This window comes from Lipotes vexillifer, unplaced genomic scaffold (assembly GCF_000442215.2).
Source record: "Lipotes vexillifer unplaced genomic scaffold, Lipotes_vexillifer_v1.1 scaffold520, whole genome shotgun sequence".
In the NCBI taxonomy this organism is placed as follows: domain Eukaryota; kingdom Metazoa; phylum Chordata; class Mammalia; order Artiodactyla; family Lipotidae; genus Lipotes; species Lipotes vexillifer.
The window spans coordinates 1674727-1695861 of record NW_006784004.1 but is presented as its reverse complement, the minus strand read 5'-3'; the positions used below and the strand labels follow the sequence as shown (position 1 = coordinate 1695861).

The following is a 21135-nucleotide window of genomic DNA, read 5'->3' as shown; positions in this document are numbered from 1 at the left end:
TCAGCAGGAGATTTTTTTGCGCGTGCCGTTTTATTGCCTGTTAATGTTCCTGAAAAACACTTTTATCTGTATTTGGAAGTTGCATACAAAGGTCCAACAACTACAGTATATTTGACATCACCTTATAAAATGATTTTTTTTTTTTTTTTTGGTGGTACGCGGGCCTCTCACTGTTGAGGCCTCTCCCGTTGCGAAGCAAGGCTCAGCGGCCATGGCTCACGGGCTCAGCCGCTCCGCGGCACGTGGGATCTTACCGGACCAGGGCACGAACCCGTGTCCCCTGCATCGGCAGGCGGACTCTCAACCACTGCGCCACCAGGGAAGCCCTAAAATGAATTTTTTAAGAGGAAATTTTCATTGCTTATCAGGGGTATTGGAGATTCAAGTAACCTCTTTCCAGATTGAAAAAAAAAAAAAGAACACATGTTAAAGAGAGGAAAGGGAAGAAGAGTAATAATATTCACCGAACAATGATGTCCACATCACGTGGCACTTGGTATTTTAATGTGTCAACCTAATCTTACTGTTATCTTCACTTTACAATGGAGTATGTCTTTTACAGGACAGATACAAGAGACACTAAGTCACTTTCCCAAGAACATCAAGAAAGTCTCCATATTTCACACTTTACTCAGTAAGTCACAGTGTTACCATTTTTAAGATCTCCTATAGGATTAATGGACATTCTACTTCATTTCTTATACTAATTCATTCAACAATGACTTATTGAATGTTGTGCTTACTGTATATCAGGCCAGAGAAACAAAAACAAAGGCTCTAGAGTCCCAGAGTCCAGCACAGTACGTGTCACATAGTAGGCACTGAAGACATGTTTGTTAAATGAATGACTGTATGAATGAATGAATACACTCTTGTCCTCAACTTGCCAATCACCTGTCTAGAACTGCACTATCTAAAACATAGCCATGAGCCACTTATGGCTATTATGCCCTTAAAATGTGGCTAGTCTAGATTAAAACAGGTTGTAAGTATAAAATCTATACCAGATTTCTAAGACATAGTACCAAAAGATGTAAGACATCTCATTAATAATTTTTATAGTGATTACATGTCAAAATGATAATATTTGGAGTATACTGGATTAAATAAAACATATTAAAATTAGTTCACCTGTTTATTTTTACTCTTTTTAGTATGGCTACTAGAAAACTTAAAATTATATATGTGGCCTGCCTTCTATTTCTATTGTATAACATCAATCTAGTGCCATTAAGTCCTGGGACACTTGTTTTCTGCTCCAATTTCATTACTAAAACTAGTTTTCTTCTCTCCATTTATTGTAGGATAATAAATAGGTTTTAAATCCAGTCATTTTTAAATGCCAGCTTATGTTCATGAGATTCGAATCAATTTTGGGGGGTTAGAAATTTTTATGTTCAGATGCAAAATAGCCAACACACAATATGACTTCCCTTGAGATCCTTCCCTGCTGAGAAGCAACTGCTGCTTTCCAAATCCATTACTGGATCCAGTTCTGTAAGATGAAATCTAACTTCTTTACCCTGGCATTCAAATATTCAAGGCTCTTCATCAAGTACTGCTATCCCACTTCATGCTCCAGCCAGTTTAAATCTAGATTTCATTTTTTTCTTTATTCATGCTGTTATTTCCACTTGGAGTTCTAGTTTTTCATATCCAAGTCCTGCCTAGTTTTTAAGGTTTAATGTAAATATTGCTTACTTCATGCTGAATTTCCAAACTACTCTAATCCCATATAGTTTTCTTTCTCTTCTTAATTCCAAAACACTAATATTCCATTCAAAAATACCTACACTTGACTATGGAAAGTCTCTGACTTGTCTATAACTGTATCACTGAACTTTCCCTGTATTCCAAAGACCATGAATAGAAAATTTATAAAGAAACCTCTAAAACATGGAAAGGTCACTCACTGTGCTTTCACGCTAGGCTTTGAAGAATCATGTTCATCATGTCTTTTAACTAAAAGAAGATTAAAATGCTGAGCAGTTTTTAATCCAGGGAGTGGGCAGTCACACCTGTGTGCTCTATTCTATATAAGCAAAACCATTTCTGATTTAGCTATAATATCCTTTCCCCAGGAAAAGAGGAGAGCTGCCAAGATGCTCACTGAGAACAGTTGTTGGTTTGTGTAGAACAGTTGTTGGTTTGTGTACAAGCGTAAATATGGGTTTGTTCTTTTTTTTTTTTCCCATTTTTTTTCTTGTCGAGGGCGAGAAAGAAGGAAGAACGGGATGGGTCTCTAAAAGCTTGATTTATTTATAACCACACATATCCTTATTTGATAACAGATGATCAATTAAAGCAATGCGTGACATTTGAACAGCATTCTGTCAAAACGCAACAATATTAGTAGAGCTGATAGCAATGAGCACTTCTTGCAAACAGCAAGAGTCCCCCTCTAAAGTCTTCTCTCTTGGCACTGGGGCTTTGCTAAATCTGGCTTGCCATTTTGTGAGTGGGAACAATCAGCTTTGTAGGTTGGAGGGAAGTATTATAATTAAATGTCCACCCACTTTTTCCTTTTTGATGAAAGGCTCCCATGAAACTTACTAAAATAAGGTACATCAAGACAGATGAATTTTTGATGAATAAGTCAAAGCACTGACAAAGCTGGCTTTTCACATAGAGAAACTTCACTAATTCACAGGAAATTTTCAGGTCTTGATCATTAACACTGGCATGCTTAATAATAATTAATGTGATAAAATCCATGGAACAAACAGGAGATTTTATCAGTTAATTGGTAGCAACTGTAGTGTTCAACATGAATTGACTTGCTGAGAACAAATTGTAATATGATTCAGAAATAATAGTGGGGTTTTTAAATATTAATTTTAGAGAAATATTAAATAATAGCCATTATAAAAACAATGTCTTTATTGAATATAGAATGGCATTCTTCTGAATAATAGTAACATTACCACATTAAAGCTACAAACTTTATCTCTGAAATGGGCAAAGTTCTTTAAAGATGTTATCAAATCGTCACAAACTCTTTCCGAAGGAGATCTGGAGCAGGGTTTATAGTGTCTGTCTGCTTTTGATAACTAATGGCAAAGCCATTTGCTAATATCATTGTGTAGTATTATTTTAAAGTATCTTTGTACAACAGAGTAGGGAGGTACTCAAATAATTGGGATCAGGCATATATGTCAAGTCCAGTTACTGGAATCCTCAGAGTCAACTTTTTAGAGAGGAAGAAAACTGAGCGAGTGTTATGAATGTGTTTCTTCATTTAAGACAAATCTATTGAGAACTAGCTTATAGACTTTGCTATGAGAGGAAGCTTAAAGCGATAAAAAATAAAATCCTTACCGTCCAGAATTACTGAATATTTTTCTTTAAAGATAAAATTAATACTTTAAACTTCTTGTTTAATAGGTATTATTGGTGGAAACCACTAGAGTTAATGGTGCCCTAAGATACCGTCAGTGCAACATCAAAGTACTGGGGAGCACAATTCAATAAGCACATTAGTCATTAATTGCTCATCACTATGTGAGCTTAATTTTTAAAGGGCCAACCTCGACTCCTGCGTCTCATTCTTAGTGTGCCTTGGTGGACCCAAAAACACAGACTAACTTGGATGTTCAAAGTAGGAAAAGCTTTGCATAACAGTTACTTAATGCAACATAAGTAAAATAAAATTAGCCACAAGGATCTAAGTTCTCCAATTATTGGTACTGCCCAGGGTTTTATAACCATCATTTCACCCATGGTCACTTTATGTTAAACTTACTACATGGTAATAAAATAGACATGACTTCACTAGAGAATGGGAATGTTCAGGCCCGATTTATTGGCCACTTTTTTCCTCAATCTCATTTCTTTCACCAATACTCCAAATCCCTTTTGTTTTCTAATTATTACTCACAGAATTTCTTAAGGCTTTGTGATTTTGCTTTGTGTTCAGTTCGACTTTTTACCATCCCTTTCGTAAAAGTTACAAGTTAACCATTATCTAAAGCATTCCTTTAACAGCATGGACTTTTTCTTCAAAGATCTGATAGGAATTCTTTAAAAACAGACTTTTTTTTTTCCCACTTACATCTTACTTCAACAAGTTCACTTTTAGATTTTAAATTTCTCTGACAAACATAGTTGAGGTATCAAAACCCAAACATATTGAAAATAGCTTTTTCTTGAAGTCATTTAGTATCGAATCTGTGCTGCTATGTCAAATAACCCAGCTTGGGAATAAGATGGGTATATGTGCTTGTCTGTGTAGTGGGGTGGTAAGGAAAAGGGACGTGGAAGACTGGTAACCAATCCATACAAAGTGAACTCACAATGTCCTCTGAAACTGATATATTTTAGTTCTCTTATTTCCTCAGACTCTGCCCCAGACACTTCTATCTCAATGTTTGTGGTAAATTAATGATGATTTTCTCTCTTGCTTTGGTTAGACAGCTCCTTTCAAAAAATAATTTTCCGGGGACATAAATGCAGCCCTCTTTTTGTTTCCCTTCTTGATATATACAAACAACCTAGTGTTTGAGCAGTATACTTAAAAACCATTTTCATTTTCTCCTGTGTCTATATCTCTTAGAGAGCTAGGAGTCTCTCAACTGTAACAAGTATTTCTCAGATCTTACTATTTTAGAAACTGTTAGTGACCTTAGACCATTATCTTGTTTAACCTTCACTTTACAGCTAAAGCAAATGAAGTCCTAAGAAGAGACGTGTAAATTAAAGGTGGCCACAAATACTATGCTGCTCCTTCCAGTGAGATGTGGAGTCTCCTGCTGCCTCTTCTCTCCTTGTGTTTGGGCAGGCTCTGTGATTGCTTTGATCAATAAAGTACAGTGGAAGCTGTACTCTGCCAATTGCTGGGCTCAGGCCTTAAGAGAATTAATTTTAGAGAAATAGATTCTTAGAGCTCTATCTACATAGCAATAAACTATCATTTGGTAATAAAATAAGGTAGTATTCTCAAGTGTTTCTGGAAGGCAGTGCCTTACTAATAAGCGTCATGAAAGAAAGCGCACTTTAGATAAATTGATTTGGGGAAATTCTGACTTAAAGAGATTTCTTTATATCTGGATTTTTCAGATATGTAAAATCTCCAAGAGGAGAAATAGAACTTTTTTCCCAAAATCGTGGGATCAAGGAGTCCTTTACTGAGCACTTCATGAGATTTATGTTTCATTAGAAACTAAACTGAAAAATAGGAATAAGGATCCAACGTTATTAGCACAAACCAACTTTTACTTTCAGAATATTTCACCAAAAAAGTTATTTTCATAATTTGGTGTTCCTTCAGCTTAGAAAACACATTTCTAGACAAAAGATTTATGATATTTAGGAGCCACACTTAGGTGCCTTTAATGACCTGCTCCTCTGTTCTGCTCTCTTTTAATTTTTAACATTTTCCTTTGGGAATAGTTAGTAAATATTTGAGGAATGAGTACAAGAAGGAATAAATAAAACTAGATAAGTAATAAATAGTTGAATGAATTAGTTAAACACGGTAAACCTGGAAATCAGCTTCAACTCTCATTAGCTTGTTTTAGGTTTTGTATTTTTATTTCCACATAAGGCCAATGGGAATTACAACAGCTGCCCTGTCTCACAGAGTTCTTGGCAAGTTCAAAGATTTCAAAGTCGTAGGTGGGGCAGTTTTAGGGCTGAAATTATCTTAGTAATCATCTGTCTATCCACTCTTATTTTCTAGATGTGAAGACTGGGACCCAGTGTAAGTGCCAGCTACATCAGAAACTTCCTTCCCAGTTGATCCACATTAAAGATGTTGGAAAAGTCCTCTACTTTAGTAAACGTCGTATAGAACATTTACTATACAACGTTTCTAATTCAAGTGGGGACTATTTCTAACACAAGTTTTACAAGCAATTTGGGCCCCCAAACATATTTCATCACAGAATTCATGGCCTATATAGGAAGGTGTTGCAGTCAAAACATTTAATAATCAGCACAGCACAGGCATAGAACATTTAATAATTAGCAGAGCACATAGCACTGACAATGAGTACGGACACAAACCATAAACAACTGATAGAGTCACACTGATGGGTACCAGCAGTGTATCGCTCTAGTACAAGGATCTGGTCAACCACATTTTCCCCTTCCTTCCAGTGTTTCCTGGACTTGTGAGTACTGTCACTTTACTGGGGTTAGCAATTCTTCCATTCAGGCTTTCTCTTATACCGTGGCTGTATTATTGATGTCCGTAAGACAGTAAATTCCACTACCTGTCTTCCAGGAATCACCCAGCACTTCATAGCTCCTTCAGCAATATGTCCCCCTGCCCCCCAAATCATGGGGCATTTCCATGTTTCCAGTTTCCAAGCAGGAGGAAATTACAGTTTTATCATCTCCTCTTGCCTCTACTGGGACATGGACAAACCCACTAACCCTACTTAATTATTCTGTGTTTCTCTATCCCTGTATACCCTACATTCATGTTCTATAGTCATGTTTCATAGCTGAATATGATTTGAAAGGCTGAAGGAGTAACAACCATGAAAAGATGGGAGAGAAACAATAAAGTGGCATGAGAGAAAGCATCTAATACTTTTAAGTTAGAATAGGAAGAAAGTATTTGTAATGATAAAACCTGTGTTTAACCAGGGTTGTGTATGTGTGTGTGTAGCTCTGAAAAAAATACACATTAAGAAAATATATCGATCATATTTTCATAATTCTTTCTAAATAACTTGCTCCTTTTCCAAGCCAATGGGGGATAGTTTATACAATTTGACATACATACCTTCATAGTACTTTGGCCCAACTCTGCTTCATTTGCTATAAGTGGACAAAAGTTTTTATTTGAATCCAATTCAGCTATAAATGCAGAATGAGAGCCCTATTCTCCTGGATTTAGAATAGTTACAGTTCTAGCACACTCACCTCTACAAGCCTGCTGGTGTGTTCACGAAATATCGCAGCATATTCTTTTATTTCCTTTTCCCGGCCATTTTTGGCAGCTTCAATGAGAACCAAAAGTGGGACTGTCGTATCCAAAAAGGAGTCTGACACATGATCTATAATAGCCTTACGGAGCTGAGGAGAAATAAAAAATTGAGGTTTTTTTTTTTTTTTTTCAAGAAATCGTTCTTGTTATTTCCTATTTTTACAATCTCAGTAATTATAAAATTTCTTTTATATGTATTTTTGCACAGTCTCTAAAATCATAATATTTAAGACTGTATGAATGTCACTTACAAAGCTAAAGCAAGCTAAATATCCAAGAAAAAATATCATCGAGCAATAGCTCTCTTGCTCTCAAAAATGACTATCTTTTTCTTAAATTGTACTTAGCCCAGAGGTCAGATTATAAGTGATAGTACTGTATATTTCCCTCAAAGAAATTGCACTACTGTAATGTTTATGCACGTGTACAAACAACATTGTACATCATGTATTTTCATAATTACAAAATTATAAAATGTTTTCTACTTCATTGGAAGAACTCATGATAAATTTTGATTAGCTAAATTGTAGACTTCATGGTAATTAAACCAAGTTAGATCACTGATTATGCCACTGGGTAACAGATTAATAGAGCAAGGAGAAAAAAATGAGTTTGATGTCCAATTTTCTCCATTTGCATTAACTGTTCTTGCCCTCACACCTTAAGTTATTAAACAAGTATAACATTCTACTACAATTAGTTCTTTTAAATTAGATTATGTTTAAGCTTATAAATGACAATCAGGCAATTACTCTACTCAGCATATATTTCTGAAATTTAAAACTGAGTTGGAAAATTAATGCACTGTATTTATATAATATTGAGTCCTTAAAGATCACAATATCTTGAAATGTTTCATTAACAATGTCAGTGATTATGAATGGCTCCAAAGTTTTTGGTCAACTCCCTCAATTTAATAATCTCTGTAATAAAGATATGACTAGCTATCAGACAGGGAATTTGTAATTTGCCTTCTGTGAAGATTATATTTTAGAATATTTTTTAAAACCAGTAGACACTTACTCTAGTTTTGGATTACATTAAAATTAATATATTTTCAAGGGGTTAAATGATGTAGCTACATGAAAAAAAAAGCACTGTCTCTCTTCCTATAACAATTGTAGGATAATAAATCCATAATAATTATAGATTTGGGGGAGAAAAATACCTTTGTCTAAGATAGTGGAGCTTTCTCAGAAGAACTGTGAAATTTTTATGGCTATCAACAATTTCACAAAGGCAGTAGGAAGATCCCCAAGGAAAGATTCTGCTTAGCATGCAGAACAGCAAATCACTAATGGCAACTAATTAACATTTACTGAGCATTTACTTGGACAGGGTGTAGAGTGCTAAGTGTTTACAAGGCAAGGGGTAGACCTTGAGTGAATGAACTGTTTGATGTCCATAAAGAGTGGACCAGGGAAGTCAGGCAAGAGATCATAAGTTAGGAGTTGCGCTGGGAAATGCAAGTTGTGTTAGTTTCACGTACATAAGAGAAAAGTAGAAAAAATCTCTCAGAAGGGGAGCTGTTGCCAATGACCATCCCTCCCCTTTATCCTTTTATTCGTTCATTTGTAACCAGGACATATAGAAGGGGGGCTAAGAGGAGATTTACCACTAGAGATATGGGGCTGAAAGCCAGCATACATATGGGAGGTAATTCAAGCCAAGGAGGTGAAAAGAATCATACAGAGGAAGATGCACAGTGAGATATCCAAGAATAAAATCTTAAAAAATATTACCACTTATGGTAGTCGTGCAGATGGAGAGTAGGACCTAAAAAGAGGCTGAGATGATGGCCAAGAAACAAAGAGAGGAAATGACCCAACAGCTGAAAGGGAAATTTTCAAATAAACCTCTGTATCAATGCTCTTCAAATGAACTTATCCTACCAAACACAATTATAACACCCACATTATGGATGTGTTGAATCTTCTTTTCTGTGTATTTGATTTCATTCAATTCAACAAGTATTTCTGAACACCATTTCCTTACATTTCTACCAAGAGCTAGGTATTGTGAAAAATGTCAGGTTGGAAACACATGATCCCTTATAATCCTCCAGAATCACAAGTATCTAGTGTGACTGGAATGTGGTGGTAGAGAAAAGATTGAAATAGAGTCTCATTAGGCACAATGGAAATAGTGAAAGGTATTTCAGGTAAAAGAACAAAATTCAGACAAAAAGATTAAAAGATGACAGAAGGAAATGGCCAGAAATTGGTGACTTGTGTTAGACATGACTGATATGCTTAAGAGATAGCAAACAATCAGCAGGCAGGGAAATATCCTCCCCTTTGAAAGCATCTTCAACCCATGAAAACAACAAATAGCACAATTAATGCAACCAACCCACAGTTTTCTCACAGGATTCTCTCTCTTACTGATTCCTGATCATTTACCATTACATTCATAGCTATGATTATAGGCTACATTAGAGGCCTTTTGGTACTTTAGATCTCATCCACTGGACCAGTCTCTGATTTCAAGTGTTGCTGGGGGCGTGGGGACAGTTCCACGTCCTCCAAAGACATCCCACCTCGAGTGCATTCCACGCTTCTTTTTGTTATTCTTTCTCAGGGCCTGCTCCAAGTCTCTATAAGATTCTCAGCTCAAGCACAAACAGCCTCAAAGTTCTAGAGAGTCAATACCACTGTGAGCAACTCTCAACCAATGGGTACGGGAGCTACTGGATAAAATTCCCAGCTTCCATCTATTGGTCAGACAATTCTGGGAGGCATTCTGTCACTTCTCAGAGATCCTTAAGCAACTGTTGTCTATAGTGATGACCTCAATCGCATATCCTTTCCTCCTTCCCTGCCTGTTCTCTTATGCTTGATATTCTTTTACACTTGCTTCTTGGAAGTGCCTCTCAAATAAATAACCTGAATAAAGGCCCCAGTCTCAGGATCTGCTTTCAGGAGAATCCAATATAGACACATTTATCTGGTGTTAGTGCTGTTTGTTCGCGTAGCAACTAATAGACTCTGATGTCTTACATAAACTACCCATTGGTGATCACACTTTGCCACTTCTGCTTTGCACACCACTGGGTTTAATTCTGCTATCTCCTGTATTATGGCTGACCATGAAAGAGGAAATATTATGAGATCAGACCACAAATGAACATAGGGACAAAATATGGAAGACCCTGAATGCCATGCTAAGTAATTTCCTTTATATGTTCTGACATATTCATATGGGATTTTTTTTCATTTAAATTGTACATTGCCACTGATGTAAGTGGTTTGGGACCTCAGATAAAATATTTCTCTACAGTGGAATTCCAAAAGTGAGAGCTGTATGTGCAAACTGTAAGAAAGACCTGCCCACCCTCTAACCCCCACCAAATAAGGGAATAGAAAAAATGAAACTGTGTGTGAAAGAGGAATGGAAAGAAGAGAAAGTGTTTTAGAAAAGAATCACCCTCAGGGAAGCATAAAACTTATATTTGTATATTATTAATGCCATTTTAATTTTAAGTCAAAGAGCAAAATATGACTTTGAAAACTCAATTAACTAATAGGAACTAAATCACCTAATAATTAATTCAGCATATACCTACTGTGTCAATTTAATGAGATGTGTATCTTATGGATACTTAATATTATTTGATGACAAGAATGAGGAGAAGGAGGTACAAGACCCTAAACATATTTTTCTGAGTGTGGCACCAGTACTACCAACATGGAAAAGAGATGAGTACAGCAATTCAGCAACTCAGCAGCTAAAGAATCAATCAAATTGTTGTGTTTTTTTGTTTGTTTTCACCAGAATCCTATTTTATTTGACATACCTTAAGTCTTTATTATGGCATTTATGAAACAGACAATTGTTTCTCAATATATATAAAATTTTTAACCTGCCTTTAGTGAAATCAAATATCTGTTTCACGCTGCATAATTCAGTAGAAATGGAATATATTTGACTGTTTTAATTTTGTAATGAAGTAAAGAAGGTTTAAAATCTTCCTTATTAAGAATTTTAATATGCGTGCAGTTCTCAAATAAATGAGAAAAGAGATTAAAGGCACAAGAAAATTGAAATTCTAAAAACATGTAAAATAAATAGTAAGGAAGAAAAAAATTTATAATAGTAAAATCAGTGTATTATGCACTAGAAGTTCTGAAGGTGAATAGGTCATTATTGCTGGCCCCTGGCATAGTGGTTACAAATTTGGGCTGGGTTTAGATGGATGGACCTGTGCTGAAACCTTGGCTCTACTAGTTACCTGGGTAATGTTCAGTAAACTGACTCACCTGAGAGGTTGAGATAGTCATACTATGGCATTATTTCTTGCTCCAGGGATAAAAATCAATGATGTAAGGACTACCGTGGGTAGAAAGCATTTGCTAAATGAGAGATGTTGTCATAATTTTCATTTTAAGGATTTAAAATCCAGTGTGAAGAAAAATCCACTAGAAAAGAAAAAGACGAGCAGTATATGATTACTGCTATAATACAACTACCAATGCTATAAGTGCTCCAGGAAGAAAAAGAATAATTCCAGCTGATAAAAATGGCAAAGGTTTCATGGGAGAAATAGCATTTATGTTAGTCTTGAACTTCCTCAGTCACTTAGGGGTTGGGTCGGGAGAGTAAGGGAAATAGGAAAGGCACCACATTGAACAAGCCATATATACAAAGATGCACATGTATCTGGGGGTGACGATGGAAGTGGTGGGAAATTTGGTGAATAGCAAGTAAACTCTAGCCAGAGAACAGGTTAGTGTGCTGGTGTGAAGCAGGAAGAACTGAGGAAGAAAGTGAAAGGAGAAGGAACGTTAAGAATTATGAGGACTGACAGGAGACCTTCAAGATGGCAGAGGAGTAAGACGTGGACATCACCTTCCTCCCCACAAATACATCAAAAAGACATCTACATTCGGAACAGCTCCTACAGAACACCTACTGAATGCTGGCAGAAGACCTCAGACTTCCTAAAAGGCAAGAAACTCCCCACGTACCTGGGTAGGGCAAAAGAAAAAAGAAAAAACAGAGACAAAAGAATAGGGACGGGAGCTTCCGGGAAGATGGCGGAAGAGTAAGACGAGGAGAACACCTTCCTCCCCACAGATACACCAGAAATACATCTACACGTGGAACAACTCCTACAAAACACCTACTGAATGCTGGCAGAAGACTTCAGATCTCCCAAAAGGCAAGAAACCCCCCCACATACGTGGGTAGGGCAAAACAAAAAAGAATAAACAGAGACAAAAGGATAGGGATGGGACCGGCACCAGCGGGAGGGAGCTGTGAAGGAGGAAAGGTTTCCACATACTAGGAAGCCCCTTAGCGGGCGGAGACTGCGGGTGGCGGAAAGGGAAAGCTTCAGAGCCGCGGAGGAGAGCATAGCAACAGAGGTGCAGAGGTCAAAGTGGGAAGAGATTCCCGCACAGAGGATCGGTGCCGACCAGCACTCACCAGCCCGAGAGGCTTGTCTGCTCAGCCGCCGGGGTGGGCGGGGCTGGGAGTTGAGGCTCGAGCTTTGGTCGGAGTGCCGGGAGAGGACTGGGGTTGGCGGTGTGAACACAGCCTGAAGGGGGCTAGGGTGCCACGGCTACCCGGGAGGGAGTCCGGGGAAAAGTCTGGACTGCCGAAGAGGCAAGAGACTTTTTCTTCCCTCTTTGTTTCCTGGTGTGCGAGGAGAGGGGATTAAGAGCACTGCTTAAAGGAGCTCCAGAAACGGGCGCAAGCCGTGGCTAAAAGCGCGGACCCCAGAGACGGGCATGCGACGCTAAGGCTGCTGCTGCCGCCACAAAGAAGCCTGTGTGCGAGCACAGGTCACTATCCACACCCCGCTTCCAGGGAGCCTGTGCAGCCCGCCACTGCCAGGGTCCCGGGATCCAGGGACAACTTACCAGGGATAACGCACGGCGCGTCTCAGGCTGGTGCAACATCATGCCGGCCTCTACCGCCGGAAGCTCACTCCGCACTACATGCCCCTCCCTCCCCCCAGCCTGAGTGAGACAGAGCCCCCAAATCAGCGATTCCTTTAACCCCGTCCTGTCTGAACGAAGGACAGATGCCCTCCGGCGACCTACACGCAGAGGCGGGGCCAAATCCAAAGCTGAGCCCCTGGGAGCTGTGAGAACAAAGAAGAGAAAGGGAAATCTCTCCCAGCAGCATCAGGAGCAACGGATGAAAGCTCCACAATCAACTTGATGTACTCTGCATCTGTGGAATACATGAATAGACAACGAATCATCCCAAATTGAGGAGGTGGACTTTGAGAGCAAGATTTATCATTTTTTCCCCTTTTCCTCTTTTTTGTGAGTGTGTATATGTATGCTTCTGTGTGAGATTTTCTCTGTATAGCTTTGCTTCCCCCATTTGTCCTAGGGTTCTACCCGGCCATTTTTTTTTTAAATTTTTTCTTTTTTGTTCTTAATTATATTTTTATTTTAATAACTTTATTATATTTTATCTTACTTTATTTTATTTTACTTTATCTTCTTTCTTTTTTTCCTTCCTTCCTGCCTTCCCTCCTTCCTTACTTCCTCCCTCCCTCCCTCCTTTCTTTCTATCTTTCTTTCTTTCGTTCTTTCTTTCTTCTTCTACTAATTGTTTCTTTCTACTTTTTCCCCCTTTTATTCTGAGCCATGTGGATGAAAGGCTCTTGGTGCTGCAGGCAGGAGTCAGTGCTGTGCCTGTGAGGTAAGAGAGCCAACTTCAGGACACTGGTCAACAAGAGACCTCCCAGCTCCACATAATATCAAACGGTAAAAATCTCCCAGAGATCTCAACACCAGCACCCAGCTTCACTCAATGACAAGCAAGCTACAGTGCTGGACACCCTATGCCACACAACTAGCCAGACAGGAACACAAACCCACCCATTAGCAGAGAGGCTGCCTAAAATCATAATAAGTCCAGAGACGCCCCGAAACACACCACCAAACGTGCACATGCCCACCAGAAAGACAAGATCCAGCCTCATTCACCAGAACACAGGACCTAGTCCCCTCCACCAGGAAACCTACACAACCCACTGAAACAACCTTAGCCACTGGGGACAGACACCAAAAACAACGGGAACTACGAACCTGCAGCCTGCAAAAAGGAGACCCCAAATACAGTAAGATAAGCAAAAGGAGAAGACAGAAAAACACACAGCAGATGAAGGAGCAAGATAAAAACTCACCAGACCTAACAAATGAAGAGGAAATAGGCAGTCAACCCGAAAAAGAATTCAGAAAAATGAAAGTAAAGATGATCCAAAATCTTGGAAATAGAACAGAGAAAATGCAAGAAACATTTAACAAGGACCTAGAAGAACTAAAGATGAAACAAACAATGATGAACAACACAATAAATGAAATTAAAAATACTCTAGATGGGATCAATAGCAGAATAACTGAGGCAGATGAACAGATAAGTGACCTGGAAGATAAAATAGTGGAAATAAATACTGCAGAGCAAAATAAAGAAAAAAGAATGAAAAGAACTGAGGACAGTCTCAGAGACCTCTGGGACAACATTAAACGCACCAACATTCAGATTATAGGGGTTCCAGAAGAAGAAGAGAAAAATAAAGGGACTGAGAAAATATTTGAAGAGATTACAGTTGAAAACTTCCCTAATATGGGAAAGGAAATAGTTAATCAAGTCCAGGAAGAACAGAGAGTCCCATACAGGATAAATCCAAGAAGAAATACACCAAGACACATATTAATCAAACTGTCAAAAATTAAATACAAAGAAAGCATATTAAAAGCAGCAAGGGAAAAACAACAAATAACAAACAAGGGAATACCCATAAGGTTAACAGCTGAACTCTCAGCAGAAACTATGCAAGCCAGAAGGGAGTGGCAGGACATACTGAAAGGGATGAAGGAGAAAAACCTGCAAAAATAGATTACTCTACCCAGCAAGGATCTCATTCGGATTTGATGGAGAAATTAAAACCTTTACAGACAAGCAAAAGCTGAGAGAGTTCAGCACCACCAAACCGGCTTTACAACAAATGCTAAAGGAACTTGCCCAGGCAAGAAACACAAGAGAAGGAAAAGACCTACAGTAACGAACCCAAAACAATTACGAAAATGGGAATAGGAACATAAGAACATATCGATAATTACCTTAAATGTAAATGGACTAAATGCTCCCACCAAAAGACACAGATTAGCTGAATGGATACAAAAAAAAGACCCATATATTTGCCATCTACAAGAGACCCACTTCAGACCTAGAGACACATAGAGACTGAAAGTAATAGGATGGAAAAAGATATTCCATACAAATGGAAACCAAACGAAAGCTGGAGTAGCAACTCTCATATCAGACAAAATAGACTTTAAAATAAATACTATTAGAAGAGACAAAGAAGGACACTACATAATGACCAAGGGATCAATCCAAGAAGAAGATATAACAATTGTAAATATTTATGCACCCAACATAGGAGCACCTCAATACATAAGGCAAATACTAACAGCCATAGAAGGGGAAATCAACAGTAACACAATCATACTAGGGGACTTTAATACCCCACTTTCACCAATGGACAGATCATCCAAAATGAAAATAAATAAGGAAACACAAGCTTTAAATGACAGATTAAACAAGATGGACTTAATTGATATTTATAGGACATTCCATCCAAAAACAACAGAATACACATTTTTCTCAAGTGCTCATGGAACATTCTCTAGGATAGATCATACCTTGGGTCACAAATCTAGCCTTGGTAAATTTAAGAAAATTGAAATTGTATCAAGTATCTTTTCCGACCACAATGCCATGAGACTAGATATCAATTACAGGAAAAGATCTGTAAAAAATACAAACACATGGAGGCTAAACAATACACTACTTAATAACGAAGTGATCACTGAAGAAATCAAAGAGGAAATCAAAAAATACCTAGAAACAAATGACAATGGAGATACAACGACCCAAAACCTATGGGATGCAGCAAAAGCAGTTCTAAGAGGGAAGTTTATAGCAATACAAGCCCACCTTAAGAAGCAGGAAACATCTCGAATAAACAACCTAACCTTGCACCTCAAGCAATTAGAGAAAGAAGAACAAAAAAACCCCAGAGTTAGCAGAAGGAAAGAAATCATAAAAATCAGATCAGAAATAAATGAAAAAGAAATGAAGGAAACAATAGCAAAGATCAATAAAACTAAAAGCTGGTTCTTTGAGAAGATAAACAAAATAGATAAACCATTAGCCAGACTCATCAAGAAAAAAAGGGAGAAGACAAAAAAAAGGGAGAAGACTCAAATCAATAGAATTAGAAATGAAAAAGGAGAAGTAACCACTGACACTGTAGAAATACAAAAGATCATGAGAGATTACTACAAGCAACTCTATGCCAATAAAATGGACAAATTCTTAGAAATATACAACCTGCCAAAACTGAATCAGGAAGAAATAGAAAATATGAACAGATCAGTCACAAGGAATGAAATTGAAACTGTGATTAAAAATCTTCCAACAAACAAAAGCCCAGGACCAGATGGCTTCACAGGCGAATTCTATCAAACATTTAGAGAAGAGCTAACACCTATCCCTCTCAAACTCTTCCAAAATATAGCAGAGGGAGGAACACTCCCAAACTCATTCTACGAGGCTACCATCACCTTGAAACCAAAACCAGACAAGGATGTCACAAAGAAAACTACAGGACAATATCACTGATGACCACAGATGCAAAAATCCTCAACAAAATACTAGCAAACAGAATCCAACAGCACATTAAAAGGATCATACACCATGACCAAGTGGGGTTTATTCCAGGAATGCAAGGATTCTTCAATATACGCAAATCTATCAATGTGATTAACCATATTAACAAATTGAAGGAGAAAAACCATATGATCATCTCAATAGATGCAGAGAAAGCTTCCAACAAAATTCAACACCCATTTATGATAAAAACCCTGCAGAAAGTAGGCATAGAGGGAACTTTCCTCAACATAATAATGGCCATATATGACAAACCAACAGCCAACATCGTCCTCAATGGTGAAAAATTGAAAGCATTTCCACTAAGACCAGGAACAAGACAAGGCTGCCCACTCTCACCACTCTTATTCAACATAGTTTTGGAAGTTTTAGCCACAGCAATCAGAGAAGAAAAGGAAATAAAAGGAATCTAAATCAGAAAAGAACAAGTAAAGCTGTCACTGTTTGCAGATGACATGATACTATACATAGAGAATTGTAAAGATGCTACCAGAAAACTACTAGAGCTAATCAATGAATTTGGTAAAGTAGCAGGATACAAAATTAATGCATAGAAAACTCTGGCATTCCTATGCACTAATGATGAAAAATCTGAAAGTGAAATCAAGAAAACACTCCCATTTACCACTGCAACAATAAGAATAAAATATCTAGGAATAAACCTACCTAAGGAGACAAAAGACCTGTATGCAGAAAATTATAAGACACTGATGAAAGAAATTAAAGATGATACAAACAGATGGAGAGATATACCATGTTCTTCGATTGGAAGAATCAACACTGTGAAGATGACTCTACTACCCAAAGCAATCTACAGATTCAACACAATCCCTATCAAACTACCACTGGTATTTTTCACAGAACTAGAACAAAAAGTTTCACAATTTGCATGGAAACACAAAAGACCCCGAATAGCCAAAGCAATCTTGAGAACGAAAAACGGAGCTGGAGGAATCAGGCTCCCTGACTTAACACTATACTACAAAGCTACAGTAATCAACACAGTATGGTACTGGCACAAAAACAGAAAGATCAATAGAACAGGACAGAAAGCCCAGAGATAAACCCACGCACATATGGTCACCTTATATTTGATAAAGGAGGCAGGAATGTACAGTGGAGAAAGGACAGCCTCTTCAATAACTGCTGCTGGGAAAACTGGACAGGTACATGTAAAAGTATGAGATTAGATCACTCCCTAACACCAGTCACAAAAATAAGCTCAAAATGGATTAAAGACCTAAATCTACGGCCAGAAACTATCAAACTCTTAGAGGAAAACATAGGCAGAACACTCTACGACATAAATCACAGTGATATCCTTTTTGACCCACCTCCTAGAGAAATGGAAATAAAAACAAAAATAAACGAATGGGACCTAATGAAACTTCAAAGGTTTTGCACAGCAAAGGAAACCATAAAGAAGACCAAAAGACAACCCTCAGCTCAGTGCTTTGTGACCGCCTGGAGGGGTGGGATATGGAGGGTGGGAGGGAGGGAGACGCAAGAGGGAAGAGATACGGGAACATATGTATATGTATAACTGATTCACTTTGTTATAAAGCAGAAACTAACACACCATTGTAAAGCAATTATACTCCAATAAAGATGTAAAAAAAAAGAAGAATAGGGACGGGACCTGCACCAGTGGGAGGGAGCTGTGAAGGAGGAAAGGTTTCTATACAGTAGGAAGCCCCTTCGCGGGTGGAGACTGCAGGTGGCGGAGAGGGGAAGCTTTGGAGCCATGGAGTAGAGCACAGCAACAGGGGTGCGGAGGGCAAAGCGGAGGGATTCCCGCACAAAGGATCGGTACCAACCTGCACTCACCAGCCCGAGAGGCTTGTCTGCTCACCCGCCAGGGCAGCTGGGAGCTGGTAGATGAGGCTTTGGAGGTCAGATCCCAGGGAGGGGACTGGGGTTGGCTGCATGAACACAGCCTGAAGGGGGCTAGTGCACCCCAGCTAGCCAGGAGGGAGACGGGAAAAAGTCTGGACCTGCCTAAGAGGGAAGAGACCATTGTGTCGGGGTGCGTGAGGAGAAGGGATTCAAAGCACTGCCTAAATGAGCTCCAGAGATGGGCGCGAGCCGCGGCTATCAGCGTGGACCCCAGGGACGGGCATGAAATGCTAAGGCTGCTGCTGCCGCCACAAAGAAGCCTGTGTGCAAGCACAGGTCACTATCCACACCTCCCCTCCTGGGAGCCTGTGCAGCCCACCACTGCCAGCGTCCCGTGGTCCAGGGACAACTTCCCCGGGAGAACACACTGCGTGCCTCAGGTGTTGCAACATCACGCTGGCCTCTGCTGCCACAGGCTTGCGCCCCACTCTGTACCCCTCCCTCCCCCTGGCCTGAGTGAGCCAGAGCCCCCTAATCAGCTGCTCCTTTAACCCCGTCCTGTCTAGATGGGAACAGACACCCTCAGGTGACCTACATGCAGAGGTGGGGCCAATCTAAAGCTGAACCCCAGGAGCGGTGCGAACAGAGAAGAAAAAGGGAAATTTCTCCCAGCATCCTCAGGAGCAGCGGAATAAATCTCCACAATCAACTTGATGTACCCTGCATCTGTGGAATACATGAATAGACAACGAATCACCACAAAATTGAGATGATGGACTTTGGGAGCAACTGTAGACTTGGGATTTGCTTTCTGCATCTAATTTCTTTCTGGTTTTATGTTTATCTTAGTTTAGTATTTAGAGTTTCTTATCATTGATAGATTTGTTTATTGATTTGGTTGCTCTCTTCCTCCTTTCTTTTATATATAGATTTTTTTTTTCTTTTTTTGTGAATGGGTATATGTATGCTTCTCTGTGTGAGTTTGTCTGTATAACTTTCCTTTCACCATTTGTCCTAGGGTTCTGTCTTTATTTTTTCTTAAGTATAGTTTTTAGCGCTTGTTATCATTGGCGGATTCGTTGTTTTGGTTTCTCTACTCTTTTCTTTCTTTATTTTTAATTTTTTTATTTTTTAATAATTTTTTATATTTTATTTTAATAACTTTGTTTTATTTTATTTTTTTCTTCCTTTCATTCCCCTTTTCTCCCTTTGTTTCTGAGCTGTGTGGCTGACAGGGTTTTGGTGCTCTGGCCAGGTGTCGGGCCTGTGCCTCTGAGGTGGGAGAGCCGAGTTCAGTACATTGGCCCACCAAAGATCTCCCGGCTCCACTCAGTATCAAACGGCGAAAGATCTCCCAGAGATCTCCATCTCAACGCTAAGACCCAGCTCGACTCAATGACCAGCAAGCTACAGTGCTGGACACCATATGCCAAACAACTAGCAAGATAGGAACACAACTCCACTCATTAGCAGAGAGGCTGCCTAAAATCATAATAAGGCCAGAAACCCCAAAACACACCACTGGACACAGTCCTGCCCACCAGAAAGACAAGATCCAGCTTCATCCACCAGAACACAGGCACCAGTCTCCTCCACCAGGAAGCCTACACAACCCACTGAACCAACCTTAGCCACTGGGGACAGACACCAAAAAAAACGGGAACTACGAACCTGCAGCCTGCAAAAAGGAGACCCAAACACAGTAAGTTAAGCAAAATGAGGAGACACAGAAACACACAGAAGATGAAGGAGCAAACTAAAAACCCACCAGATGAAACAAATGAAGAGGAAATAGGCAGTCTACCTGAAAAAGAATTCAGAGTAATGATACTAGAGATGATCCAAAATCTTGGAAATAGAATGGAGAAAATACGAGAAACGTTTAACAAGGATCTAGAAGAACTAAAGAGCAAACTAACAACGATGAACAATACAATAAATTAAATTAAAAATTCTCCAGAAGGAATCAATAGCAGAATAATGGAGGTAGAAGAATGGATAAGTTACCTGGGAGATAAAATAGTAGAAATAACTACTGCAGAGCAGAATAAAGAAAAAAGAATGCAAAGAATTGAGGACATTCTCAGAGACATCTGGGACAACATTAAAGGCACCAATATTCGAATTATAGCGGTCCCAGGAGAAGAGAAAAAGAAAGGGACTGAGAAAATATTTGAAGAGATTACAGTTGAAAACTACCCTAATATGGGAAAGGAGATAGTCAAGTCCAGGAAGCACGGAGAGTCCCATACAGGATAAATCCAAGGAGAAAAATGGCAAGACACATATTAATCAAACTATCAAAAATTAAATACATAGAAAAATATTAAAATCAGCAAGGGAAAAACAACAAATAACATAGAAGGGAATCCCCATAAGGTTAACAGTTGATCTTTCAGCAGAAACTCTGCAGGCCAGAAGGGAGAGGCAGGACATATTTAAAGTGAAGAAAGGGAAAAACCTACAACCACAATTTCTCTACTCATAAAGGATCTCATTCAGATTCGATGGAGAAATTAAAACCTCGACAGACAAGCGAAAGCTAAGAGAATTCAGCACCACCAAACCAGCTTTACAACAAATGCTACAGAAACTTTTCTAGGCAGGAAACACAAGAGAAGGAAAAAATCTACAATAACAAACCCAAAACAATTAAGAAAATAGTA

General features: G+C 38.8%; 1 protein-coding gene across 1 annotated transcript in view; it reads right to left on the bottom strand.

Annotated features, from left to right (window-relative positions):
• CTNNA3 (catenin alpha 3) overlaps positions 1-21135 on the bottom strand; it is a gene marked incomplete at its 3' end in the record, with an annotated part of 1444109 nt that overhangs the window by 571472 nt on the left and 851502 nt on the right. Inside the window, exon 9 of the mRNA XM_007456477.1 lies at positions 6871-7023. Coding sequence (XP_007456539.1) covers positions 6871-7023 — 153 coding nt within the window. The remainder of the gene's footprint in view (positions 1-6870; positions 7024-21135) is intronic.